This window comes from Colobus angolensis, unplaced genomic scaffold (assembly GCF_000951035.1).
Source record: "Colobus angolensis palliatus isolate OR3802 unplaced genomic scaffold, Cang.pa_1.0 Scaffold222, whole genome shotgun sequence".
Taxonomy (NCBI): domain Eukaryota; kingdom Metazoa; phylum Chordata; class Mammalia; order Primates; family Cercopithecidae; genus Colobus; species Colobus angolensis.
Window position 1 is genome coordinate 61,258 of NW_012115400.1, and position 26,347 is coordinate 87,604.

The 26,347-nt window shown below is 49.9% G+C and overlaps 1 protein-coding gene and 1 pseudogene across 1 annotated transcript in view; one reads left to right on the forward strand and one right to left on the reverse strand.

The window, feature by feature from the left end:
- LOC105513112 (transformation/transcription domain-associated protein) overlaps positions 1 to 25,071 on the forward strand; it is a gene marked incomplete at its 5' end in the record, with an annotated part of 86,057 nt that extends 60,986 nt beyond the window's left edge. The window contains 11 exons of the mRNA XM_011943947.1: positions 1,027 to 1,228; positions 2,697 to 2,861; positions 4,370 to 4,460; positions 5,837 to 5,982; positions 6,824 to 7,085; positions 16,304 to 16,529; positions 17,243 to 17,460; positions 20,355 to 20,539; positions 22,891 to 23,094; positions 23,180 to 23,374; positions 23,906 to 25,071. Coding sequence (XP_011799337.1) covers positions 1,027 to 1,228; positions 2,697 to 2,861; positions 4,370 to 4,460; positions 5,837 to 5,982; positions 6,824 to 7,085; positions 16,304 to 16,529; positions 17,243 to 17,460; positions 20,355 to 20,539; positions 22,891 to 23,094; positions 23,180 to 23,374; positions 23,906 to 24,190 — 2,179 coding nt within the window. The remainder of the gene's footprint in view (positions 1 to 1,026; positions 1,229 to 2,696; positions 2,862 to 4,369; positions 4,461 to 5,836; positions 5,983 to 6,823; positions 7,086 to 16,303; positions 16,530 to 17,242; positions 17,461 to 20,354; positions 20,540 to 22,890; positions 23,095 to 23,179; positions 23,375 to 23,905) is intronic.
- Positions 10,686 to 13,456, reverse strand: LOC105513111 (annotated as a pseudogene).
- Positions 25,072 to 26,347: the final 1,276 nt, after the last annotated feature.

Genomic DNA, 26,347 nt, shown 5'->3' on the forward strand with positions numbered 1-26,347 from the left:
AAAAAGACAGGATCCTTGTCTTTTTCTTGCTCTTGGGGAAAGCCATTCAATCTTTCAGCCTTGAGTATGATGTTAGCTGTGGGTGTTTTGTAGATGTCTTTTATAAGCTTGAGGAATTTCCCTTCTGTTCTAAGTTTGCTGGGTATTTTTATCATGAGAGGATGTTGGATTTTTTTCAAATGGCTTTTTCTCTGTCCTCTGAGATGATCGTGGTTTTTTTTTCCTTCATTCTTTTAATGTCATATATCACATTGATTGGTTTTATTTATATTGACTTTTCTGTTTCCCATGTTGAACCACCCTTATTGCTGGGATAAATCCCACTTGGTCATGACGGATAATCCTTTTAATCCACTGCTGGAGTTGGGTTGCTCATTTTTGTTGAGGATGTTTGCATCTGTATCATAAAGCACATGGGTCTGAAGTTCCCTTGCTATGTCTGGTACATTGCTGGTGTCATAGTGAAGCGGTGTAACTGCTGTGGAAACAGTTTGATGGTTCCACAAAAAGTAAGCATAGAGTTCCCACGTGACCAGCATTTCTACTCCCTGGTGTACACCCAGAAGTGTTGAAACAAACAGATACCTGTTTGGGAATGTTTGTAGCAGGACTATTTGCAGTAACCAAGATGTGGAAACAACACGAATGAATAGATAAACAAAATGTTTATGGTGTATATATGCAATGGAATGTCATTCACTTGTTAAAGAGAATGAAGTACCGACACAGGCTTCAACATGGATAAACCTCGAAAACACCATGCCAGATTCAAAAGATCACATGATGTATGATTCAGTTTATATGAAATGTGCAGAACCGGTCAATCCACAGAGACAGGAGGCAGACTGCAGGTTCCCAGGGGCTGGAGTGAGAGGGGCTCAGAGTGACCGTTTATGGGGCGGTTGCGCAACATTTCGAATGGACCAGGTGCCCTGCAGTGTTCATTTTATACTGGTCAATTTCAGGTTACGTGAAGCTCGCTTCAATTGAAAACCATACGCATTTTGGTTTTCTGTCTCCTGACAGGTCCGAGGAGGCAAACAAAGCCTTCTCTGCAGCTGTGCAGATGCACGATGTGCTGGTGAAAGCCTGGGCCATGTGGGGCGACTACCTGGAGAACATCTTCGTGAAGGAGCGGCAGCTGCACCTGGGCGTGTCTGCCATCACCTGCTACCTGCACGCCTGCCGGCATCAAAACGAGAGCAAATCGAGGAAATATTTAGCCAAGGTGAGACCGAAAAAATGAGTTTTGACCAGAGGTCATCGTTCGCCTTCAGATATGGACCGAAATTTAGCTACAATTCACTCATCCATGCTGGGTGTGAGGCATGATTCATTCCTTAACTCTTAATCCTCATTACTCTTCAAAGCATCTTTCACAGTTCTGTTTAAAGCTGAGAAAACTGAGGCCTGGACATTCTTAGGGCCCCAGAACTTCCAAGTGGCAAAGCCTCGCCTAGAGCCCGAGTCTAGCACTGCCTGTGGGAGCTCACACGGAACAGAGGGCTGAGGAGGGGATGTGGAGCTAGAACTTCCCTCCTGGACGCCCATTAGGTTGTCATCCCTCCCCTGCAGGGCCGCTGTCAGCACAGCCACAGAGCCGGCATGCTGGGGTGGTTGTGGGTTTCTCTTTGCATGGTCCCCCCCGCCCCTCCGGCAGCCCTGAGCTCAGGGTAGGTGTCGCCCACGTGCTCATTGCACTTGACATTCAGGTTCCTCCTTCATGTGGCTTCCTGTCTTCCCCCAAGAAGCAGACAGATAAAACCCAGAATTAATTCCAGCAGGAAACCCAAGAATAAATTGTTCCCTTTCCTATTTTGTTCATTAAAGGTTTGGATTTTTTAGAATTCCTTGATTTAACGTAAAAATTTGGAATGTACACCAGCACATGGCGGTTAAAGCCGACTACAGAGACAGCTACGTGTGCTGCCTTAGTGCCTGACTCGTGGTTGCTTATACCCAGATGTAATTGTTTCAGTCGTCCATGGACACCTGGCTGCCAGCCTGTGGCCTCCCTGATGCCAGGGCGATGAGCATCTGAGAGTTTTAGCAAAAGTTCATTGTGTTTGGATGAGATCATGAGTGTGAGTTAACGGGTGGGCAGGCCCCAGGCATCTGCCTATTGCTGTCTTACAGTTAGTCACTGTTCACTGCTAGCCAGTGGATTAGATCAGTGAGTAATTGTCATTAAAAGGGTGGGCGTGTTGGCTCACACCTGTAATCCCAGCACTTTGGGAGGCCGAGGTGGGTGGATCACTTGATGTCAGGAGTTCAAAACCAGCCTGGCCAACATGACAAAACCCCATCTCTACTAAAAATACAAAAATTAGCCAGGCGTGGTGGGTGTGCACCTGTAGTCCCAGCTACTGGGGAGGCTGAGGCAGGAGAATCGCTTGAACCCGGGAAGTGGAGGTTGCAGTGAGCCAAAATTGTACCACGGCACTCCAGCCTGGGTGACAAAGCAAGACCGTCTCAATAACAAAACAAACTAAAGAGAAAATCTGTATTTAAATTTTAGGTTATATATACTGTAAGATTTATGTTAAGTTTAACAATAATGTTGGCCCTCTTACAGATACTTTTTTTACATGGCCAATAAAGCCGCTCTTTACAGTGTTGTAATGTTGGGGAAAAAGTCTCTTGCCTGAGGGCTTCAGAATTGTCATTCAACTCTAGAATTTCTCCTTCTGTCTCAGGTGCTGTGGCTTTTGAGTTTTGATGATGACAAAAACACTTTGGCAGATGCCGTTGACAAGTACTGCATTGGTGTGCCACCCATCCAGTGGCTGGCCTGGATCCCACAGCTGCTCACCTGCCTGGTGGGCTCGGAGGGAAAGCTGCTCTTGAATCTCATTAGCCAGGTGGGAAGAGCAGGGTTCCCCTGTTCACGTGCACAAAACATTGTGTCTTCATTCTGCCTTCTTTTTTTTCCCAGAAAGAAATTTGAGTGCTCAAAGTATTAAAAATAAGTTAAAGAGCTGGAAAGACATAATCATCTAGATATTACTTAATATAAAGCATAATTAAAAGTTATTAAAGAATATGTCAGTTGAAATAGCTAATAAAGCAGTTCAGTGTTCAAATTGTAATTTCTTAAATATTTTCCCATATATAATACAAGTAAAATAAGCTTGTACTAAAATGTACAATTGCCATTGGGTACCCTGAGAATGACAGCGAGCCCTGAATCTGATGGGTAGTTTTCCTTTGATTTTTTGTCATATGCTGGGAGCTCTTTGGAGCTGCCCTTAAACTAAAACATTCCCGTGATTGTGGCTGTCGTCCTTTTGACAGTTGAAATGCGTCATAAGGAACCCACGGTTCTTGAGAGCAGTGGGGCAGGGCTGGGGAAGCGGACAGGCCAGGGCCCTCTGGAAAGGCTCTCGTAACCATCTCTTGAGAATGGTTCCAGGATGTCCCTCTCCCGTGAAACGATCCAGGCATAGAAGGAGGACCAGAAATGGCATAAGCGTGGCTGCAGTGAGGTTTGGGACACAGCGCCTTCGTGCTTGCTTTTATAAAATCATGAAGCGCCACAGGAGTCCGCGAAGGTCTTTAGGAAGGAGCTGGGCCCGCGCTCTGCCCACCCATTCTTCTGGCTCCTTCCTGCAAGCACCACCTGTGTTGTGTGGGACCTGAACAATGCCCTGATTTTCATTGAGAAGGCAGCTGTGTTTTTGAGTCCTGGCATTCTGTGTAGTGCTTACCCTCAGGGTGCAGATCCGACCTACTTGGTCTCATCACTCGTGGAACATCTCAGGTTCAAGAGCAGCTGCCTGTGCCTGTGACAGCTTAGATGTTATTCCTTCCTTCATTTCATGGGCACATTCTGAAGGATCCAAGTGACATGGTACTATCCTGTCAGCCACAGAACTCCAGTTCTATAAAACGGGAGTTTCTTAACTGAAACGGACATCCCTCCATCTCCTCCCAGCTGCAGTTATGCAGAATAAAGTTATTTGATAATGGAATTAGTTCACAAGCCACAGTGAATTGTGCCTGACAGAAAGATTAGCTGGTATTTGTATGGTTTTTTATTTGCTTCAGTGAGATCTGGGGACACGTGCCGTTTTGCCTTCCTCAGATTTACTGCCTGGAAGGAAAGCGTGGTTTCCCTGTCACTCACAGTTCCTGGGTGGAGTTGATGAAATGCATGTGTTGATGTGTCTTGGCTCTTTTAAAGTGAAGTAAACATTTTGCCTGATGTTGAACCTGGCCTTGTGTGTCAGATCAGTGCTGCAGTATTTGCTTTCTTGTTCCAAAGGCAGATCAGACACCTGTTTCTGACTTGACATTGGTTATTTTCAGTACAAATTATCCAGAGCTCAGTGGAGAGCAGCACTATTTATGATGTCTTGTCTCTGAGCAGGTTGGACGCGTGTATCCCCAAGCGGTCTACTTTCCCATCCGGACCCTATACCTGACCCTGAAAATAGAACAGCGGGAACGCTACAAGAGCGGTACGTCTTGGGTGGGGCCAGCAGGCCAGGCCAGGAAGGGCTTATTCCAGGGGGTGCCCCACATCCAGACAGACCACCATGGCCACCCCCTGCCCTGAAGCTCACTCCTAGCCATGGCCAGTCTCTCCTCAGTGGGCAGCACTGTAAGGCAGGAAGCAAAGCCTGATCTGAGTAGTCTCTCTTTTGCCAGGATGTAACAGGCATTCATTTATCCCAGTGATTTAAAAAATTGATCTATAGGTAGAGAAAATATGTGAAATTTTCAGCTTCAGAAAATTGTAAAGTTTACCTTCCTCCTTAGTAGTAAGTGCATCCCGATACACAGCACAGATGCCAGGTACCGTGTGTGGGTGTGTATGTGTGTGTGTTTGTGTGTGGAAGTTATGAGGAGTATCTCCAGCTGTGAGAAGAATCAGCGTTGAAGTCAATCTTACCAGTTGTTGGTGAAATCTCACTCACAGTGTAAGACTTTTAATCTATATTGAATAGCCCTTGTATGCAAAGCAACAACTGATTTGATGGCTTCAGGTACCCACTAACCACGGTACTTTAACAAGAGAACTGTTCACTGCCCCTTGTTTTCAATGCTGAATCTCCTAAGGGCCGTGGACCGTGCTTGGTTGGCGAGAGGCGGTGGATGAGGGCTGCATGGCGCTTTTCAGCTCTAACCTCTGGAGGAGAGTCAGTCTCCCTAGGTGGCTTCATGTCTTGGTCATTTGCAAATTAAGGTTTTTTACTTTTAAGACTAAGTGTAGAGAGGTAAATTCAGAAAAAAATTGTCATTAAGGGCTCTGCAGTGTATCTCACAGGGAAAAATGACCATCTTTTTCAAAAGCAGTATGTTGTAATTGACTTGGCTTTCCAAACCAGTTTCCTATTAACTACTTTTAGATCTCTGAGTTTATAGTAGCAAGGAACGTGTAACATACTGTGAGATATTTTTCTAAACATTTATGTTTACAATGATCAGACCTAACAGAAACATTAAAAGGAGTGCTCAGAGAATCCTTGTGCGCCCTCACCTGGACTCACCAGGCGGCGTGTTGTGACAGCTGCATCCTTTGAAACACATACATGGGTTTATTTAATGGAACGGATTGAAGCCGCGTTGTAGACAACTGCGCTGTCCCTCCCCGTGTCCCTCAGCGCACCTGCGCCTAGAACCAGGGCCTTCTCCCACGCAGTCCCTGGGGAAGCGGTCATGTGAGGATTCACACGCCGGCAGGAACCAGCGCTCCTTTGGCCCATGGGTCCTGCAGCGCTCCGAGCCCTGGCGTCTGTCGGTTTTGCGCTGACACTGGCGTTGTGTGTGTTGCTCTCAGATTCTGGACAGCAGCAGCCAAGTTCAGTGGGTAACCAGTCCCATTCTGCATCAGATCCAGGGCCCATAAGAGCAACAGCACCCATGTGGCGCTGCAGCCGAATCATGCACATGCAGCGAGAGCTCCACCCCACCCTTCTGTCTTCCCTGGAAGGCATCGTCGATCAGATGGTCTGGTTCAGAGAAAATTGGCATGAAGAGGTATTTGGCTCTGATCTTGCACATGGTGGCTTCTTGTAGAGGGGACGTGGCATTCTGTATGCTTCTGTGGTTCTCTTCCCTTGAGGTGTAGCTGCTGGTCCTTTTATATGTTTGTTTTTGAACTTAACCATGGACCAGGCAAATAGCTATCTCCGCACACTAATACAGCCTTAAAGATTTGAAGCAGAAGACATAAAAGAGGGTGGAATTGAGGAAGCTGCTTCTTGCTGTTAAAATGCTGGCTGTGCTCACTCCTTGAGCTCATTGACCTGAGTGCCACTGTTAACCAGCTGTGAGCAGAAGTAGTGGCGTGAGTAACAGGGTTATAATTTCCAGAGATGGGAAATTGTAGGTATGTGGGGTCTTTTCAGCAGTCAGACCACTTCCTTAATAACACTGGCTTCCGCTGATGACAAAATCGTCTACGCCTCAGTGCCCGGATGCTTACCTGGTTGAGCCCCGGGGCCAGCTCCTTACTGCTGTGAAGTCTCGTGCGTGCACACAGACACACAGTGGGAACAGTACAGCTGCCTGAAAATACAGGGGTTTTGTGGCTAATTGCAGATGGGTGTATGATCCGAAAAAGTGGGGCTTTTCCGTGTTTGCTTTTTTAATGCTCAGGGCCCTTACTCCCCAAGGTGAAAAGCGTCTGCTCCCATGTGGCACACTCAGGCGTCCCGTTTCTTACACATGCCGATTTCATGCCTGCTGTGTGTGGGTCCTGCTGGGGGGTGCAGAGATGACCCTGGGCTGGGAGGGCCGCACTCAACAGGCGCTTTTGGCTGCTGGTTCTGGAGTGGAGGGCTGTGTTTGTCAGTTGTCTCTGGCTCTTTTCTACCAGGTTCTCAGGCAGCTCCAACAGGGCCTGGCGAAATGTTACTCCGTGGCGTTTGAGAAAAGCGGAGCGGTGTCTGATGCTAAAATCACCCCCCACACTCTCAATTTTGTCAAGAAGTTGGTGAGCACGTTTGGGGTGGGCCTGGAGAATGTGTCCAACGTCTCGACCATGTTCTCCAGCGCAGCCTCCGAGTCTCTGGCCAGGCGGGCGCAGGCCACTGCACAAGACCCTGTCTTTCAGAAGCTGAAAGGCCAGTTCACAACGGGTAAGTCTCGATTTTCCTTCCCTTCCGTAGGGAGAATTGTGCGCGCTGATTTCCTCTGGCTTTGGTGTCGAAGCTGATTAGATTGTTGGTTTTCTGGTCACTGCACGGGGCACACTGGTTACACTGTTCACGGTGCAGACTTCAGAGTGCATAGCTGTGACCACGTGTTTTTCTCCCTAACGAGGGGTCAAGGTTTGGAAGAGGAGCTGCCAGGATCCAAGACGGGGTAGAAGGTTTCAGGCTACACTGCACTTCTGCCGTCCTGCCTTCCTGAGGCCCTTCCCTCACTTGGTTTGGTGGGAAACAGTGTAGGGTCGGGTGGTGGGAGACAGTGTTAGTGTGAGCCAGTAGGAGACAGAGCCCTGGTGAGCCTGTGCGAGACAGTGCTGGGTGCGCTGGTGAGAGATGGGGTCAGGTGAGCCGCTAGGAGACGGCACCAGGTGGGATGGTGGGAGACGGTGTTGGCGGGTGAGCCAGTGGGAGACAGCGTCTGGTGGGCCGGTGGGAGACAGGGTCCGGTGGGCCCATGGAAGACCGGGTCTGGGTGAGCCAGTAGGGGATGGTGCCAGGTGAACCAGTAGGATTTATAGGGGCAGGGCCTGCAGTAACGAGCTAAGTGCAAGCTCACTGTGGACTCTGGGCGTCGTGATAGGCAGATGTATTTTCAATGCTTGTCTGTAGTTCGGGTTAATGCGTTTTCCTAGACTCACAGCTTAACTCCTGGCTCTGCCTCTTATGTTGTGATGTGAGGGAAAGGAGTCCAGTTTCCTTCAGCCCAGGTTTCTTCCTCTGTCAAATAGGGATCCTCACCCCACAGTACCCCCGCCCCCCATCTATACACCCCCGTTCCATCCTTGTGCCCCCGTCTCATCCAAGCACTCCCGTTCCATCACGCACACAAGTCCCATTTACGCACCCACGTCCCGTCCATGCACCCCATCCACTCACCCTGTATCCTATCACCTGCATCCCGTCACCGCCGTGTCCCGTCTACACACCTGTGTCCCATCTACTTACCTTGTCCCATCATATGCACCTACATCCCATTTACACAACGCGTGCCCCATCCTCACACCCCGTCCCATCTACACACCCGCGTCCCATCCTCACACCCCGTCCCATCCTCACATCCCCGTCCCGTCCATGCACCCCCGTCCCATTTACATACCCCCGTCCAGTCCACACACCCCATCCACTCACCTGCGTCCCCTCATCCTCGTGTCTCATCTACACACCAACGTCCCATCTACTTACCCTCATCCCATCATACACACCCACATCCCACTGACACACGCGTGTCCCCGCGTACGCACTGTGTCCCATCTACACACCCGCATCCCATCTGCGTACCCACATCCCATTGTACTCACCCGCGTCCACCGCCTTGCACACAGGCACAGCTGCTTCTCGTGCTGTCTAGAACACGTTGCTTCTCACTCCTCATTCAGCCTCCATCCCACGGACCTGCGGGCGCCCCAGCAGAGGAGCGCGTGGCAGGCTGTCTTGCCAGGCTCTCACTGAGAGCCCCTGGCCCCAGGATGTGGCTTCAGCTGGCTGAGTAACTTCCCCAAGCCTTCACCTCTCGAGTGTCAGCACATGAGTGATTGTTGTGTGAAAACAAGATTTGTTTGGTACAGTTTCCCAGAGGTGAAAGAAACATTGAATCATTCACATTTGAAAGCTTAATTACTGTGTTTTTAAAATTGTAGAACAAATCATTTTAATTTTCATTTCTCATCTTCAACTTATTCTTTAACTCAATTTTTATACAAAATGTCCTGAATGGAAGTCCATGCAACTATCTGGTTAAAACAAAATACGGGCCTTCAAACCTAAGCTCAGTCACTAGCCCAGGTAAAAAGAAGAGATGGTATTCTGTGACCTTTTTCCTCTTAATAATATGTTATATGCCGAACAATTTAAGAATGTGATTAGTTGCCTTGGTGACAGAATAAATAGCAGCAACTCTGTTCTAATTTTAAGATGATTTTAAATTTTATTTTTAAGATTAAGCGTCCTCTTTGACAGTCCAGAAATAAGTCTTTGCTGACTTTTTGGACACACACCTAAAACAGTTAAAAGTGATTCCTCAATTTTCAGTGACAAAGTACGAGAAAAGAGTATGTTCTTGGTGGGCATGGTGGCTCACGTCTGTAACCCCAGCACTTTCGGAAGCCGAGGTGGGTGGATCACTTGAAGTCAGGAGTTCAAGACTAGCCTGGCCAACGTGGTGAAACCCCATCTCTACTAAAAATACAAAAATGAGCCTGTCATGGTGGTGTATGCCTGTAATCCCAGCTACTCGGAAGGCTTAGGTGGGAGGATCGGTTGAACCTGGGAGACGGAGGTTGCCGTGACCCAAAATCGCGCCACTGCACTCCAACCTGGGCAACAGAGTGAGACTCTACCTCAAAAAAGAATATATTCTCAAGCTGTGGTTCAGTTTTTCTGTCCTCTTTTCCAAAAAATCTTACTTTACTACCAAGCCATTCACCTAACTATAAGGAAAGACAGTTTTTCAAAAAGGCAACAAAATCCAGAGAAAGGAGTAGGTATCAGTCCAAAATTATCACCCAAAACACTGCTGTTACAAAAAAGAAAAAAAAATTAGGGTAGGAAGTCAAATTCCCATAGCTTGTTAGAGAAGATCTTCAAAAAAAAAAAGAGTTCAGAAAGTTAAGAGTGGAACTACAGTGGTATAGACAGGCTCAAAATGCAGATAATTCAGGAACATTCAGTTTGGAAATATATTAGGCTTTCTCCTAGTCCAGCAGAGGAAATAAAATCACATGTTGCTGGAATTAATATTAAAATTGTCCCCACACGCAGAAGGTAAAGAAAGAATGTGGAACAAACATAGCAAAGACAAGTCACCTTAAGTCTAGGCTCGAGTGCCCCAGGAAAGTTGAATCGAACTTAAATTCTTCCTGAGTCACTATCATTAAATTCTAGATTTGACCTGAAACCAGTGGACCACATACACCACTAATAAATATCAAGTGACCCACAGTGTCTGTGGTATTAAAAAAATTTTTTTTTTAATTATTGTAAGTTTCTATTCTGAAAAGCAGTAGATCCAAATGACACTGGACCTTCCAGTCATTACAGAGTAAATGGCTCCCTCCAAAGAGGACTGACTTGGCAGAAACCTAGGCTGGAAGGAATGTGAGTAACATGAAGTAAATCAGGCTCTCAGTATCATTTCCATAAGGCTTTTCTACCCTCCCCAGTTGTAGGGAGTAGTACTGAGGGAGCTCCAACACAGTGTCTTACGGGTGCTTCCCGGAGACAGAAGGGCTCTAAGTTTAACTCTTGACCCCTCTTCTCCTTACCTAAAGCTTGGGGAAGAAAATAAATATTTAATTGTTAACTTTCCAGAACTTTGGGCACATTATAATATTTAATATTCTGTAGTTTCATTTTCCGAACCTTTGGCTTAGAAATTTTTTCTCAACTTACATTAAAAAAAAAAATGTATGAATGTACCTTCACCAGATGAAAATATAAGCCATGTTCTTCCATCTCTTCTACACAGGAAGAGTGAATGAATAGTACTGTAAATATCCTGCAAGGTTACTTTGTGTACTTGACAAAAGATGATCTCCATTCATATCCAAGCATGAAACAGCCGGTTACAACACGGTGAAGTAGGGCTGGCGAAATGTTTGTAAGGGGCTGCTAGAGAGAGAACCCACGCCGACCCAACAGAAATAGTGCCTGCAGCCAGTACATGGCATCACCTCACTTCTCTGTGGGAACTCCACAGCATGGGCATCTCTTCGAGTTCTCATCTAGCCACTCCTTACTTTCCATCTCTTCCAGTGCCTTCTGAATCACCCTCTCACCTTACCTCTGTTCCAGAAATCTTGTCTTGGCCTCATCTGCTTGCAGGTATTCGTTTTGTAAGTCTGTTAATTTCTCTGCGATCACCTTACATGGAGAGGCCCCGTGGTAGGTCAGTCTACACAAGGTACAGAAGGCAAAGTTGCAGCTGAAGCAGATGCCCGTGGTACAGCCACACCCTGCAGGCCCCCACGGGCGGGGGCAGCACACCACATCTGCCACCAGCTCCAAGGTGGACAGGAGGAGAAGGCAGCCATGACGGGCAGATAACTCTGCTTCCACTGGCTCTTTGACCTGGTCAGGAGTGGCCACCGGAGGGCACTTTGGTTCTGAGCAGTTGAGGCGTTGAACCTGGCCATCTCTGATGTGGATTTCAAAGCAGTCCTTCAGACAGGCTTTGCAGTACACAGGCCTCACTCCAAGAAGTACATGCATTCACTGCCCAGCTTCTCACAGAAATAGGTATCGTACAGGAACAATCTACTATTAAAGCATTTTATCTCCTGAGATTGATCAAAGTCCAAGGTCTCCTGGACCAGACTTGACAATGATTCCACATCCTGCACAGCTCTCTCATCCGCAATTTCCTCTTGGTCTACATGAGATCCAGCAGCTCCTCCAAAATCTAGCTCTGTGATGGGAGAGGCTTGAGCTGTCCTTCTCGGCACTTTTTCCTGAGAACCCATCTTGAGCTCAGAGGGAGAGACAATATTCAGGTGCACCAGGGCCTCTTGCTTAAGAAACTGCATCCGGGAAGACAGGATCCTGCTGCCACTGTGTTCTTCCCATAGGTTGTCTAGTGCTTGCATAGAGCAGAGAGCTGAGTTGGTGACAGCAATTTGCCACTAAGTGTGAATGAAGATGGGAAGGAGGATGGCTAATCTGGTGGCAGTTCAGAGTTCAGCACAAGTGGAGGGAGAAAGCAAATGGTATATTCAAAGCCACTCTTCTGGAGGCACTCATCTGAATTGCTGCTCAAATATCTTGAAGTTCTGTGGCAAATCCAAATCGATCCTGATTTTCCACTGTGGACAGGTTCTGCTTTTCCAAATTCATCTCCATCATCAATACTCGCCGGGGCCAGCAGTTCACCTCCTGAGCTGCTCAGTCTTCTGACAACGTTTAATTTTATGAGGAATTGTTAATAACAATTAAAAAAAAAGGATCTCAGCACCGCAGTCTGTATTTCAGTTTATTTATTTATTTTAAGATGGAGTTTTGCTCTGTCGCCCAGGCTGGAGTACAGTGGCGCGATCTCGGCCCACTGCCACCTCTGCCTCCCAGGTTCAAGCGATTCTCCTGCCTCAGCCTCCCGACTAGCTGGGATTACAGGTGCATGTGCCACCACACCTGGCTAATTTTTGTATTTTTAGTAGAGGTGGGGTTTCACCATGTTGGCCAGTCTGGTTTCGAACTCCTAATCTCAAATGATCCACCCACTTGTACCACCCAAAGTGCTGGGATTACAGGCGTGAGCCACTGCCCGGCCATGTATTTCGGTTTAGAGTGGAGGTCATGCAGATCCCATTTATTCTCCAGGTGGTGGAGATGAGACTGCCAGAGCTGGATAACAGGCCAAGATGTGGAACTCATACTACGTATACTAAGGAAATCCTGCCATTTGGGGCAAATGGGAAACTGCTACCCCAGTGAGAGAAGCCCTCCTCCACAGTGTTTCCCTCCAGTCCGGGAAACTCCTTTTCATTCTTCCAGGCCACACCGTATGCACTCCAGCCTTGGGGCCAGCCCTGGTCTGGGTTCAGCATGCCACTGCTGCCGTCTCCAGCACTCGCCACCTGGTGTCACTTGGGCAACTGACCAGCAAGTGGGGCAGGCCCCAGCCTAGCTGTCTGCCCAGTGCTGGGATCAGAGGGCGCTCTGTGGGCCTGTGAGCCATGGGCCAGCCTGGGGTGTCCTGAAGGAGCAGGGCCCACACCTTTCCCTTCCTCATCATCGCCTTGAATGGTCCTGGCCAGGCTGGGCTGGGGCCACCCTGTCTCGATTTGGGGTTCCGAAGCCCACTGAACAGTCCTGGCCCGGCTCCCTTCTCCGCCTCGCATGCCCAGAGCGTGGTCCCTACCATACCTTCCAGCCGCCCTGCAGTGCCCTGCTTAGCGTTTTTGTAATGATCTTTACCATATTCTTTCTTCATTGATGGGTTAAATCATAGAATAAGTGGTTCACATTTGTGATATTTAAAGAATCTTCTAAAGACTCATTGTGTCTTAGATGACACAGTTAAAATTAATATTAAGTCACATAGAAGAAAATCTTTATCTCCTTAATCAGAAAGGACCCTCGACAGCCACAGCCATGACCAGTTGCATCAAGGCTGCTTGCGGCTGAAGTGTGGCATGTGCCCTGCAGTCGCTGGAGCGGGGCGGCGGGGGGCAGTCTGGGGGCCTGGCTCCCCGTTCGTGATGTGTGGGTTGGGCTTGCCTTAGGTGAACCCACAGCTGAGGGAGGTGCTCTTTGAAAAGTAAAGGGCGAGCCCGGTCCTCCCGGTCTTTCACGTGAAGTGCTGTCATCTCCTCAGGCTTGTCGTGAAATGCGCATGATGTGTGGTCTTTCACCCTTCTCTGAGAACGAAAGAGTCCGAGATGAAAGGTTTATAGAAATCATATTTTGCTTAAAAGAAATGGTGGTATTCAGCATGCTTTTATCTTAAAATGTCCACATTATTTAAAAAGTAAAGAATCAGAAATGGGATAGGTCTTCTGGCTTTTGATGTTAAAAAAAACAAAAATCACAAAACCAAAACTGGAAAAAGTCAGCAGGAGGCTCCTGACTCATCTCAAAGTGCAGCAGGTCTCAGACTCAAACAGCCAGAGTTTGTCCACTTTCCGCTCTCCTGTTCTCAGGGGAGGCTGTTTCTGTCTCTTTCTTTGTCTGTGTTTGGTTGACGGAGTGCAGTCCGATTCTCTAGCAGAGCTGTGTGTGTGGGCTACCAACCACATGTCTGTGAAGAGGTGGAAGCAAGCTCAGAAATGGCGCACTCCATGTATCCCACAGAAATGAAGGCTTCCATTCGTGTGGGAACGGGTACACAAATATTCAGAGCCTTTGTTATTTTATTTGTAATAGCTCAAAACTGGAAACCATGCAGATGCCCTTTCAGAAGGTATTGAATACGTTAGAAACACCCGTCCTCGGCAATGAAGAGTTAATTATTGATACGCAGTAATGTGGGTGTACCTCCAAGAAATCATGCTGAGTGCAAAAAGCCAACTTGGAAAGGATGTGTACTGCAGGATTCTTATTTGTGAAATACCACAGTGGAGATGGAAAAGGGGTTGGTGCTGGCCAGGTGTTCAGGATGCAGGGGAGAGGTGGGGGTGGCTGTGAAGGGAAACCAAGGGTATCCCGTGCTGATGGTGCAGCTCACAATTGATTGTGCTGGTGGCTCTGCGAGGCGACATGGTGACATGACCAGAGGTGTGCGCACACATACACACGTGCACACGCACATGTGCACACATCACTGGTAAAGTCTGAATCAGCTCTTTGGACTGTGCCAATGTCACTTTTTGATGTTGGCATCGCACTGGCTTGCATAGGACGCTGGTGTGGGAGGAATGGGGTTAGGAGTACATGGGACTTTCTTTATAATTTGTTTGCATCCTGCGCGAATCTCTAGGAATTTCAAAATAAAAGTTAAAAAGAGATCAGGCATGAGCTTGGCGGCGCCTTCTTGGTCCAGTGTGGAGAGGGAACAGTGAGGCGGCCTGCGTCCTTGGCGGTGGCCTCTGTCTCTCGCAGCTCTGCTGGGAGATCTCACCTTGGTGCACAGCGGCTTCTCCAGCACCTGCCCATGTGGAGTCGTGGCACTGTGAGGAATGCAGAGGCTGGAGGTGCCAGAGCTTAAAATGAAAGGGAAACCAGACAAGTGCTGTGAAAAAAAAACACGCACGCACACAAAATACTTTGGCTTTCCTGAAACTGATGACATTTGTGGACAGCCAAGTTCAGACAGGAATAGGCCACTCGTATAGCTGGGTGTTATCATGCGTGGGCAGGGATGGTCAGGCCACTCGAATAACTGGGTGTTATGCAAAGCACCTCATGTGTGCTGCCTTGTTTAATTTCATCCTCACGGGGTAGGTGTTAAATTATTCCTGTTCGTCTACCATGGGTTAGAAAAGTGAGGCCCTGAGAGGTTCAGCGGCGTGCTCCAAGCTCTAAGCTGGTATGTCTGCCGCCATGGCTTAGCCAGCGTTCCATTTGGGCTCAGGACGCCAGCCCTGGGGCAGCCTGGGGACGGTGCCTCCTCGTGGCTCCCCCAGGGCCCCTGCTTTGCTGCAGAAGCGGTTGGGTTCGTCCTGGCCTCTGGTCGCCCTGGTGAGTTAGAGTGGCGAGGCTCCTTCCATCACTGGTGCTCATCTGGGAGGAAGTCGAGGTTTTTTACAGAAAGACATTTTTGAGAAATATATTAACCAGGGATTTTTGAATGCTTCAGTGAAAAATGTTTTTGGCTTTTGCCATCTTGGTATCTTGCATCAGTTCCTTCTCGGGGCTCATTTAGAATCTGTCTCCTGGGTGGCCCTTTCTCTTGCCTTAGGCTCACTTTGATTACATGATCAGCTTTGACACGAGACCTTAGGGCTCCATGTGACACTTATGCTCAGAGGCGGGGTTACCGTTGGATGCTGGTCTTCAGACCCTGGTGACACAGGCTCCTGGTTGTTGGGATTCACAGGCTGCCCTCAGGCTCCTGTGTCTCCCAGGGCCCCAGCCTCACACACTGAGGTAGACATTGCTTCAACGGCATTATTCCCAAAAGGGCCTGTGGGGTTGGGGATGGGGTTTCAGGTTGGTGGTTCCTCTCTTCCTCTTCCTCTCCACGTAGTGGGAGGTCTCTGACAGGGCTTCTCTTGTTCTGTCAGCCTCTTGGGGAGCAAGGAATATAAAATGTTTTGCTCCACACTATGTATAAAACATGTAATTTGGCCGGGCATAGTGGCTCACGCCTGTAATCCCAGCACTTTGGGAGGCCAAGGCGGGCGGATCATCTGAGGTTGGGAGTTCAAGACCAGTCTGGCCAACATGGTGAAACCCTGTCTATACTAAAAATACAAAAAAAAAAAAAAAATTAGCCAAGCGTGGTGGCAGGTGCCTGTAATCCCAGCTACTTGGGAGGCTGAGGCAGAAGAATCACTAAAACCCAGGAGGTGGAGGTTGCAGTGAGCCGAGATCACGCCACTGCACTCCAGCCAGGGCAACAAGAGTGAAACTTTGTTTCAAAACAAACAAAATGTGTAATTCGTAGCTGGTAGGGGCATGAGCTCTTTTTGTTTGTTTGTTTGTTTTGTTTTTTGCAGTGAATTAGAACTGGCCCAGATGACTAAAAATGTTTTTAATCATGTTTTATTTTGAAGATTTTGACTTCAGCGTTCCAGGATCCATGAAGCTTCATAATCTTATTTCTAAGTTGAAAAAGTGGATCAAAATCTTGGAGGCCAAGACCAAGCAGCTCCCCAAATTCTTCCTCATAGAGGAAAAGTGCCGGTTCTTGAGCAATTTCTCGGCACAGACAGCTGAAGTGGAAATTCCTGGGGAGTTTCTGATGCCAAAGCCAACGCATTATTACATCAAGATTGCGCGGTGAGTGGGCCAGCCTGGCGGGTGGAACTCACCCACGGCGTCCATGGACATGGAGCCCCACGGGAGCTCCAGGGTGGACCCTGTGTGGAATTTCGGACACAGATTCCCTGACATGGGAGAACCTAAGATGATTCTAGAATGTAAGTGGTCAGGCACTTAAGGAGTTCTGCCCGCACTGACCGGTTAGCTGTCCTGAGTGCGGTCTGGGTTTGCATTCAGGAGACCTTCTTCTGAGTCACCATAGAACTTGACAAAACAGTGTGTGTCCCAGTCTTGTGTAAATCCTCGAAGCACAGTACTCAGGCAGAACCAGACGATTGCAGCATTTCCCAGAGCGTGCTGCGTCTCATTCGAAACGCAGAAAGGGCTTTGAAGAGGTTTCTCTTAACAAAGAGTGTGTCTCGTCGTTATTTCGGAACCAGACACAGCTCTGCTTTTCCATACATCCAGAGTGTAGCTGCCCTTTCCTCCAAAGCTGGCTCCTGTCCTGGCCAGCTGTCCCTCCTCCTTGACTTCCATCCGTGGCTGATGAATTGGAAATATTTGACTCATTTCCACCGCGTCAGGGTGAGGCAGGGTACAAATAAATTGATAAATGACTGCTGGCCTACACAGTCCGTTTTCCCATGACAGTTCGGACATCCCTAGCTGCTTCTCAAGACCAGGACTGGTAGAGATGCAGGGCGCGTCCTCATGGCTTCTCGCTCTGGCAGGTTTATGCCCCGGGTAGAGATTGTGCAGAAGCACAACACCGCAGCCCGGCGGCTGTACATCCGAGGACACAACGGCAAGATCTACCCGTACCTCGTCATGAACGACGCCTGCCTCACGGAGTCACGGCGAGAGGAGCGCGTGTTGCAGCTGCTGCGTCTGCTGAACCCCTGTTTGGAGAAGAGAAAGGAGACCACCAAAAGGCACTTGTTTTTCACAGGTGGGGATGAGAGCCACGCCTCGCGGGGCGTTCAGGCAGCTCAAGTTAGCCTTTGAGGGTCCGGCTGTGTCAGCAGAGAATGTTCTAGTCTGTGCTGACCAGGGAAGGCCTCAAGAAGAGGAGCAGCTCTGGGCCTTCAGGCCTCTCACTGAGAGGTGAGAGCTGTGTCCACCTTTCGTCTAAGGCAAGCTTGTCCAACCTGCGGCCTCCGTGAGGCCCAGGATGCCTTTGAATGTGGTTTGACACAAATTCATCAACTTTCTTAGAACATTATGAGATTTCTTTTGCTTTTTTTTAAATCTTTTTTAGCTCATCACCTGTTGTTAGTGTCAGTGTGTTTTATGTGTAGCCCAAGACAATTCTTCCAATGAGGCCCAGGGAAGCCAAAAGATTGGACACCCCTGTTCTAAGGCCTTTTGCACTCTACGGACTGGGCCCTTGGAGAGCCGGCGCCTGCCAGTGCATGCTGCCGGTTTCGCTGCTCCTCCCTGGAGCCTGGGGAACCCGGCCCAGCCGAGCCTGGGTGCCAGCGGGGCAGCAGCACGCATCAGGTTTCCAGCGCACCTCAAGCTGCTTCCCACGCTGCTCTCTGGGCCCTCCCTGAGTTTCCTTCCTGGGTGAAACACAGGACTCGGGAAAGTCCAGCTGCCATGTTAAAGCCACAGAAATTGCCAGGGGGCACAAATAGCTGATAAGAAGCAACCTCTGAGTGAAGTCTTTGTCACTGAGTTACCATGAGTGGCCTGATTGTACGGGCACGTAGACGAGATGCTTGTGCTGTGATCCGGAGAAGAGAGCCACTTTATAACGTTTTAGCGTGCAGTCCCTGTAGTCGGGAGCCCGCCGCAGTGCACATTACTTAGTCCTGTATGGAACTTTCTTTTGCCACCTAAGCTGTGATCAACCCCTTTTGACCTGAAATCTCTGATGCTTAAGTTTTGTATCTCAAAATAAGATTTTTTAAATAAGCCTAAAGAAACTCAAAATGCATCACAGAAAACTGTGTGTTTTAACGTGTATATAACATGACCTGTAGTGTTGATCCCAGCTGTGGGTTATTGATTTATCTGCTTCCAAACGCTTGGTTGGCACGGAATGGCAGTCCTCGTGTGTCCTGGAGTCATTTGGGGATTTCTTTATGGGTAAACGCCAAGACAGCAAGCCATCAGCTGTGGCTTAACTGACGTTAGAATCAGCCACTTGGTTCACAGAAGTCAGAATCATCTGTGTGCACCTCAGGCGCCCCTGACTCCACGTCAGGGGTTACGGTGGCTGGGACACAGCGCCACTGGGACCCTCTCTGGGCAGGCTGAATCTGCCATCTTCTGGAAACCTCTCAGCTCCCTCTAACTTTATTGCAACAAGATATCTGAATATTCTCTGAACCTAGTGTCTTCATAAAGTATTATCTCATTTAATCCACAAACAACCCTGTGGGGTAGGTACTATTATCCCACTTTTGGAGGAGAAACTGTGCACAAGTCCAGTGCTGCTCCCCAAGGTGTCATCACTGGGAAGGCAGGCTCTGGAGTGGCTGCCCAGCGCTCCTGCCACCTCCAGCTGACTCAGACCAGAGTGGTTTCAGTGCAGGTTAGCATCCTGTCGGGCGGGTCGTAGATTAACTGCATCTCAGATAGCGAGTGGTGATTGGGAACAGAGTGCTGGTCGCCATGTGTGGACAGGGATTTACACACTAATGGCGATGGATGATCAGGTTGATGCTGGATGCTTTCCTTATGTGGACAGAACACAGAAGATGATTTTCCTCCTCCTCCACAGATGGGGCATAGCCGTCCTAGATGCTGAAAGACAAGTTTGCATCATTAGACAGCAGCTGTCTCAGAACAGGAAGGCTGGACTCTTCCCATAGACTCTGATTAAGGAAAACCTCTAAGAGTGAACATCGGGCAGAGTCTGTTTGTTCTTTTTTTTTTTTTGAAACGGAGTCTCACTCTGTCACCCAGGCTGGAGTGCAATGGTGCAGTCTCGGTTCACTGCCACCTCCGCCTCCTGGGTTCAGGCAATTCTCCTGCCTCAGCCCCCTGAGTAGCTAGGACTACGGGTGTGCGCCACCACGCCCGGCTAATTTTCGTGTTTTTAGTAGAGATGGGGTTTTGCCATGTTGGCCAGGCTGTTCTCAAACTCCTGACCTCATGTGATCCACCCGCCTTGACCTCCCAAAGTGCTGGGATTACAGGCGTGAGCCACCACGGCCAGCCATGTTTATTCTTATTTTTTAGACAGGGTCCTGCTCTGTCACCTGCAGCCCCCAACTCCTGGCTCAAGCGATTCTCCCATCTCAGCCTCCTGAGTAGCTGGGACTATAGGCTATCCTTTATATTTTGTTTTTTTAAGATGTCTTTTTTTTTTTTTCCCTTTGAGACGGAGTCTCGCTCTGTCAACAGGCTGTAGTGCTGTGGCACGATCTCGGCTCACTGCAACCTCTGACTCCCTGGTTCAGGCAATTCTCCTGCCTCAGCCTCCTGAGTAGCTGGGATTATAGGCACCTGCCACCACGCCCAGCTAATTTTTGTATTTTTAGTAGAGACGGGGTTTCACCGTGTTGGCCAGGATGGTCTCGATCTCCTGACCTCGTGATCCGCCCACCTCGGCCTCCCAAAGTGCTGGGATTACAGGCGTGCGCCGCCATGTCCGGCCAAGATGTCTTTTTAAGATAGCCTTCTAAAGCATTTCTGTTTGTGGACACAGGGTGGCGATCAGCTCGTGCCGTCAGAGCCTCGTGCCATCTGTTGGGTAAATGGATGGTGCATGACCACCGGGTTCTTGCAGCCAGCCCCCAAGGCACACAGCCGGGTCAGCTCTGCCCCCAGTGGAGCCAAGCACTGGCCTGCGGTCACCCTCAGCCTGCCCCGTTTCTCTTCCCCTCTCCCCAGTGCCCCGGGTTGTGGCGGTTTCCCCGCAGATGCGCCTCGTGGAGGACAACCCCTCTTCACTTTCCCTTGTGGAGATCTACAAGCAGCGCTGCGCCAAGAAGGGCATCGAGCACGACAACCCCATCTCCCGTTACTACGACCGGCTGGCTACGGTGCAGGCGCGGGGAACCCAAGCCAGCCACCAGGTAGCAGCGGGTCTGGGCGGGGGCTGAGCTGCCACCTGCAGCCCTCCTGCGTGGGGCGGTGCCTGGAGACAGGAGTGCTTAGAAGATGAGCGGGCATTTGTTGGGGGCCACCTCTGTCATTTAAAGTAACTATTAGACTCGTGAGATGGTAGAAATGAGACAGCTCTTGACCTTGGTGAGAAGACACTTGTCGTGGACGGTTTGTCATGACTGGACGCGGGTCAGTCCTCGACCTTGGAGAAGCCCCTTGTCCTCTACTGTACTTACAAAGAAGCTCTGAAATTAGAATTTTAAAATAAGTTTCTGGCAGTCTTACTTGGCAGCCACACCTGGTCTGAGGTGATGGGAGGCTGTTTACAGTCTACATTCATCCACTTCATGTTGCTGTTCACCTGGTCTGCTGCTGGGGGCGTTAGGTGATGTGCAGCATGTGTGCTGTTTTCTAAAATACAAAAAGCGACAGACTCTGGGGTGCGTGGGGCCCAGCTGTTTCCGTTGCCTGAGCCAGGAGCATGGTGCCCACAGGAGCCTTGGGTGGCCCTGGCCTGCAGCCCCTCGGAGGTGCAGAGGCCCCTCATTCACCTGCACGTTTTTGCCCTTGGTGGGAGGCAGGGCAGGCATGGGCTTTGGGTGAGGAGATTTTTGGGGGATTGTGTGGAGCAACCAGGGTCAGCTGTTTCGGCCTCTCCCCGGGTGCCCCATAGTCCTTTCTGTAGGTCCCAAGAAGGAGAGACCACAGAGGTGGATGCTGTGACCCTGCCCCGAGCCTCCCAGGGACTCATTCCAGTTCACCTGGCTCCTGGAGGACTTACTTTGGTTGAGGAAGGTTGAGCCCATGGTGTCCTCTGTGGCCCACGGCACGGCAGGGCCCAAGGTGTTCCAGGCTGCAGGGTCAGGTGCAGCCTCCAGCTCTGCAGGCAGAGGCATGGATCCCTGTTTCTGATCAGCCTCTGTTGACAGAGTGCATGGCCTCTCTTGGGAACTGATGCCAGGGCTTTTTTGTGGCACAGGCCATGGCCTGGTCATTCTGTGGACAATGGGCAGTTCTGAGGTATTTGCAGGAGAAGAATGGATTATATTCTTAAGGCAACATTAACTTTCGACAGCATGGAAGCCAGTGACAAATACGTGCTGACCTCAGAGTCATCCTGTTTCTAAACAGCATGAGTGACCGACTAGGATGTTTGTTCCAGGTTAGCAGCTGCCAGGGCCTGTCGGCAGAGGGAGATGCCCATAGCACAGAGGAATACAGCTTCAGAGCCACTTCTTCCTCTGTGTGCCTCTTGTTTTGTTATTTATTCTACTCCTTCATTCTTCTCTCTTTTTTCTTTTTTTTTTTTTTTTTTGAGATGGAGTTTTGCTCTTGTCGCCCAGGCTGGAGTACAGTGGCACGATCTCAGCTCACCACAACCTCTGCCTCCTGGGTTCAAGCGATTCTCCTGCCTCAGCCTCCTGAGTAGCTGGGATTACAGGTGTAAGCCACTGCACCTGGACTGTATGCAAATTTTTAAATAAATTTTTAAAAAATGCTCCTCAGACTGTTGCAAGCCTTTAATTCCTAGAGTTCTGACAAAGTTGATTTTGATGGTTTTGCCAGCATTCTAACTGCTTCAGGAGCAGATTTTGGAAATCCTTTACCATCTCAGAAGCGCTCCTTCCCATTTGACAGATGAGGAAACAAACTGCATGTGTCGCCAGTGGCCTGCCTTGTTCTTGCCGGTGGAAGGCAAGAACTTTCTCACGGCCTTTCTCACGTTCTTCCTCACGGCCATTCAGAGCACATGGGTAGGACTTGGTCTGGAAAAGACCCCGTGCCTCTACCAGATGGTTGAACAGGAACTCCATTAACTCAGGAAACTCTTTCTGAGTTGGTGATGTCTGCAATAGTCCATGAGTACGGAGTTCAGTCTCAAGTGTGTGTGTGGTTAGACCAGCTCCTTCAGTTTGTGAAACATTTGTCATTAGTATAAAGTCTTGGTTGGAAGTGGTGCTGCTGGTGTCCGGCTGTTGTGTTCTGTTAATTGGCCTGATATCTCCTGTGGTCAGGAAGGGTGGAAGCGTTCAGATACTTGCCTGCATTCTTGTCAGGTATTGCTTATCAGGTAACTGCGGCTTTGGCACAGACCAGCTGCATTGGTGCTTTAGAGCAGATGGCGGCGAACCCCGGAGGGAAACAGCCATCTTACGCCTCTTCACGTTCAGTCTCCTAACAATGCGCGCGTTAAATCTGTCACCAGAATTTACTCTCGGTGCTAAGTTAAAGAGGAACTGCAATTTGAGAGTTTTTCTTTTGCAAAAAAAAAAAAAAATCAGTGAATGAGATGGGAGTGTCATGGAGCGATGTGTTTCAGGTCCTCCGCGACATCCTTAAGGAGGTTCAGAGTAACATGGTGCCACGCAGCATGCTCAAGGAGTGGGCGCTGCACACCTTCCCCAACGCCACGGACTACTGGACGTTCCGGAAGATGTTCACCATTCAGCTGGCTCTGATAGGCTTCGCAGAATTCGTCCTGCATTTAAATAGACTCAACCCCGAAATGTTACAGATCGCTCAGGTAACCTGGTTTGAACCGCCAGATCCTCTCCTCTTGACATTGCCTTTCTGCTGAAGTTCCTAAAGTGTCTCCTTCTGAAATTTAGGACACTGGCAAACTGAATGTTGCCTACTTTCGGTTTGACATAAACGACGCGACTGGAGACCTAGATGCCAACCGTCCTGTCCCGTTTCGACTCACGCCCAACATTTCTGAGTTTCTGACTACCATCGGTGTCTCCGGCCCGTTGACGGCATCCATGATTGCGGTTGCCCGGTGCTTCGCCCAGCCAAACTTTAAGGTGGGTCTCCGCGTCATCCTATCATGGGCACAGGCTAGGGCCGCTCAGATGCCCACGCGCCATGGCCTTGCAGGAGCTGCTGATCTGCCTCACGGGCTGTGTGTTCTCCACAGTGGCCAACACCCGTGTTACGTCCTTTGCTGTGCGGGCGAGGCATGGTTTTCTCTCTGGTTCACTCTCGTCTGTAGTGCTTGGAATGGGCCTGCCGGACACTGGGCAGACGCTGGAAGGCGTCAAGTGAACAAATAAAAAGATCGGGCCCCAGTCGCAGCATGGCTGCCTTTGCCGTCCAGGTCTGTGCTGCCCAGCACTGAGACTTTCTGCCTGCTGCTCCAAGTGGAGGAAGGGGTTTGCCCCTCAGCGGCTTCCCCAGCCCGTCCTGAGGGCACACAGCCTGGCCTGGTGCTGAGGCTTGACTGGCCGTCGGCGGCCCTGCGCGGCCACTGTAGTTGAGTCCCACCTTGTTAGGAAGCTGCCCCTCTGGGCTGTTCTTGGTTAAACACACGTCCTCTCGTTCTCTCCCTCACGCAGGTGGACGGCATTCTGAAAACGGTTCTCCGGGATGAGATCATTGCTTGGCACAAAAAAACGCAGGAGGACACGTCCTCTCCTCTCTCGGCCGCCGGGCAACCGGAGAACATGGACAGCCAGCAACTGGTGTCCCTGGTTCAGAAAGCCGTCACCGCCATCATGACCCGCCTGCACAACCTTGCCCAGTTCGAAGGCGGGGAAAGCAAGGTGAACACCCTGGTGGCCGCAGCAAACAGCCTGGACAATCTGTGCCGCATGGACCCCGCCTGGCACCCCTGGCTGTGACCGCGGCTGCCACAGCCACCCGGAATGTGAAGGGCGCCCTGGGCTCTGAGCCCGCAGCTTGTACGACTTCTCCCTGCCTCGTTCCTTTTATTCACAGAAGCCCCGCAGTTCCACTGGGTTGCAGTTATTTTCCTGGCAGTTGGTGTGTGAGAGGGAGAATTTAGTTTTAGAGGAAGCTGAACTATGACGATGCTGGGAGAGGCGGTTAGAAATGGCAGAGCTGAAACTTCCTCCAAGCTTTTAAAATAATCTTTTAAGAAACCAGGATTCTCTGGTCTGGAATTTCTGGGTGAGCCCTTTTTTTATGGTGTCCTCTGTCTGTGAACGTACAGGCGGGTCTGTGCGAACCGCTCCTTACCATCCATTTTTAACTCTTTCGGAAATAACACCTCGCAGCAGCTTCCTGCTTTTGTACAGACCTTTGTAACAAGTGTACAGAAAACCCGTTTTGTTTGAGAAACAGGAGATGATGAACCCATCGTGCTGGTTTTTCTCTGAGCACAGACTTTTAGGCTGTACGCAGCCGGCCGTGGGAGTCTCGTTGAGTGTTCGGCGTGGATCCACAGGGCCAGATCACCCTGCGGGAGCGCCACACGCATCCACTTTGGGTTCAGCGGGTGAAGACAGAACTCTGAGAGTCTGCAGGCGGCTCCTGTGCTTTTTATTTCCGGCTCTTCGGATGTCTTCTAGACATTTACTATCATTGCACCTGAATAAAAAATCACTTTTACCTTCCTAATTTAAAAAGACAAAACAGAAATGTGCGTTCCTTTGCTACCTTTAGTCTTTCTGTTCACATTTTTATAAATCTGAACGTTGAGAATGTTCTATCTAAATTTGTACAGTGTGATTTTTTTTAGAATAAATATTTTATAAAAGGGTTTATTGTCCCTTATTTATGTTCAAATGCTTGTTCCCATGAGGGGTTTCTTCCCTCTCAGTGTCCCTCAGCCCCTTGGGAACCAGAGGCCCCAGAGACAGTGTGGGCTCCTCAGCATAGCCTCTTGGTGACAGCGTGTGCTGCCTGGGCAGGGACTGTGCTGCTGTGATCACAGGGCACGTCATGACTTGGCACATGGGAAGCCAGTTCAGAGCATCTTCTGTCAAGGCGACGAGGAATGGCGGCCCGACCTCAGCAGCGGGCTGGCGTGCCAGACTCTCGGAGCCCTCAGCTGTGTTCCTGTGTTTCAGGACTGCTGCCATGTAACGTGTGTGTGGAGTGTGCCCGAAGCATGCCTGGAGGCTCAGCATGAAGCACTCTGTGCCCAGCTCTACCTCCTCATTGTCCTTCATCCAGTGTGTACCTGGGCCAGGCCTGCCCTCGTGTGGAAGGGACAATCCCCAAGGAGCACACACCATGAGGTCAGAAACAGCAGGGCGGAGGGATGCGGTTGCCGCTCCAGGGCTAACATGATGGGCACTGAATTGGAAAGGACTTGCCTGTTAGGAAGTGTTAAGTCTTTTCGAGGAAGATGGCCCTTTACAGGACCCAGGGGATGGGGGTAGCATGGAGCCCTCTCTGGGCCTCTGCCCCAGACCACAGAACCTTCTCCAGCTCTTGACTCTCCTTGCCTTTCATTTATCCTCCCTCGTTCCAGGCCACGGCGGAGGTGAGTTTACCCAAATCCCACCGCAGGGTCAAATGAAAGGGCCTTGACTAGATGTCCCTGGGCAGCCTGAGATTACAGTTGTGTTGCTGGGTTATGGCCTGGGTGCAGGCTGGTTTGCAGTGGGTGGTACTGGCTGGGTTACGGCCTGGATGCAGGCTGGTTTGCAGTGGGTGGTACTGGCTGGGTTACGACCTGGATGCAGGCTGGTTTGCAGTGGGTGGTACTGGCAGCGGTCATCAAGGTCTCTGTGCTGGGCTGCAGCCCTCAGCCCAGCACTTCCCCACTTTATAGAGCAGAGGTTTCCAGCTCAGAGAAGGTGAGAAGCTTGTCCAAGGCCTGGAGCAGTTGTGGAGAAACTGGGAGGGAAGCCCGTCCAGCCTGTTTCGAAGCCCCCGTGCTGCTCCTGGGCCACAGGTCAAGGCCGAGGGGCTGGTTTTTGCCAGTCTGACTGGACTCAAGTTCCTCCCCAGTTCTTGCAGAGAGCTGTCTCTGAGAGATGGTGTCTTGGGTCCTGGAAAGATGGGAGCAGTGCTTTGCAAATGAGGAG